The 1,919-nt window shown below is 43.1% G+C and overlaps 1 protein-coding gene across 1 annotated transcript; it reads right to left on the bottom strand.

Annotated features, from left to right (window-relative positions):
• Positions 1-945: 945 nt before the first annotated feature.
• Positions 946-1,494, bottom strand: V1514DRAFT_323028 (uncharacterized protein; the record flags this gene model as incomplete). The annotated part of the gene is made up of 1 exon (XM_066926172.1): positions 946-1,494. The coding sequence occupies one exon, from the start codon at positions 1,492-1,494 to the stop codon at positions 946-948; it is 549 nt and encodes a 182-aa protein (XP_066780469.1).
• Positions 1,495-1,919: the final 425 nt, after the last annotated feature.

Consider the following 1,919-nt stretch of genomic DNA (forward strand, 5'->3'; position numbering starts at 1 on the left):
GCTTCAATGATTCCAGAGCACTTTTGGAATCCTTCTGTTGTTCACCAAACAACTGCAAAATTTCGTAGGCTTCATGAGCCATTTTACTTGAAATCCAAGGTCTATCCTCCATTTCCGCATCAGACTCTTCACTTTCAGGCTCAAATTGAGTGAGAATAAAGGCTTCTATATCCTCTGGAGCTTCTTCAGAAGTCTCACTCACCGGGTTGAGAAATGAATGTATATCCATAATATTCTCAATATGCGAGCTGAGTCATAACTCAGATAATCCCCTTTCAAGGTCTTTAACTATGTTTGGATCTAAGCTATTGTCTGAATCAGTAGCACCTTCCAAGGTGGGGTTCCAACAATTTGATATGGTTTGTGGTGATATCTGCCTCTTCCAGACATCTATTCCCCAACGTATTGGCTAAATTACATTCATGATTTTCAATGGATCCTTTTTGTTCTCATACTCCTTTATCATGTACCGGACCCAATGCTTTTTCCATAATGCCTTTCAAGAGGGTATTATCCCCTGGTCCAGAGGTTGGAACCTACTGGTAGAATTGGCTGATAGCCATATAATATCTGTATAATTCAGTAGGTGATCACTGGAATTAGTTCGGTTTATGGCTGCTTCATGCCCCGAAAAATTGTCCATCAGGAGAACCACTTTTCGACCACGCATACGATTGTCAAACCATCGAAGCCACTCTTCAAAAATTTGGCCTGTCATCCACGCCTTGGCATTACTGCGCCAGACAATATCAAAGTTGTCAATATCAACTCCTGCAGCCCGAAAAGCATGAGGTTTCTTGGCTGTACCAATAAACCATATTGGCAAGCGCTCCAATCCATCAGAATTGCAGCAAAAGTGTGCAGTGATTCGGGCACTTTCCTTTTTTCTACCAGGCAATAACCTAGTGGAAAGGCTTCTATTTGGAATCAACTTCCAGTACCGTGTCAGGATAGCCATGGAAGTCCAGGTAATCGCGGATGGATGAAGGTGGTCACATCCACCAAGTCACTACCATCACCGACGAATGCATCTGGTAATTTGATCTTTGGCAATGAAGATCTTCCTCCTGCACCCTGATCTTGACTGGGTGGTACATTAATGCGTGCCCTCAAATCATTAACCGCATCATCTACAGCGCCGGTGTCCTCATTGACATGGGCACGTAGGTCGGCAACTGTTTCTTCCATCTCCACTGTTTTTTCCTCCAAGCGATCGCGAAATTCTTGGAAACCAACCCGAACAGCTGCTAACTCTGCATTCACATGCGTCTGCAGACCCACTACTTCCTCCCTTAAGCCAGCTAACTCTTCACGGGTGGCCGCCACACCATTGATCATCTCATGTTGAGCCTCTTGCTCCCGGCGCACTCTCTCAAGTTGGTCCATAATCTCCTGACGGGAGTTCTCCACGCCAGCCAAAAATTCGTGCTGGAAGGCTTGAAATTCCACTAGCAACTGTTGATGGAGGGCTTTCAAAACATTTTCCATCTCCATCCTGACCGACTCCTAGCTGACAAGAAGAAGGGTAATTGAATATAATGTTAGGACAACCGATTATTTGGACCTTTAAGTAATAATCTTGAGTAACCGAAGGTGATGTTATGACAACAAGGCAGTTTCATCACAATTAAAAATATCTTTGCGATCATAATCTTCCAGGGTCTCTCGTATTTTACACATTTGTGTATTGGCATGAAAAGGAACGCTCCCCTCTTCACCATGCTGCATGTGCATCTTGATTGATTTACGTTTTTGAAAATTTTGTAACCAACCATTACTGAAAGCTGGCATATCTTGATCCTTACATATCGGAATCGTGTTCCAGAATTCTTCCGCCTTTATTTTTAAGACATCAGAAGTAATAATCACATTTTCTTGAACATATTCAACCCATTGGAACAAGGCATTCTCAAGTTCTG

This window comes from Lipomyces japonicus (genome assembly GCF_038497905.1).
Source record: "Lipomyces japonicus strain CBS 7319 unplaced genomic scaffold V1514scaffold_150, whole genome shotgun sequence".
Taxonomy (NCBI): Eukaryota; Fungi; Ascomycota; class Lipomycetes; order Lipomycetales; family Lipomycetaceae; genus Lipomyces; species Lipomyces japonicus.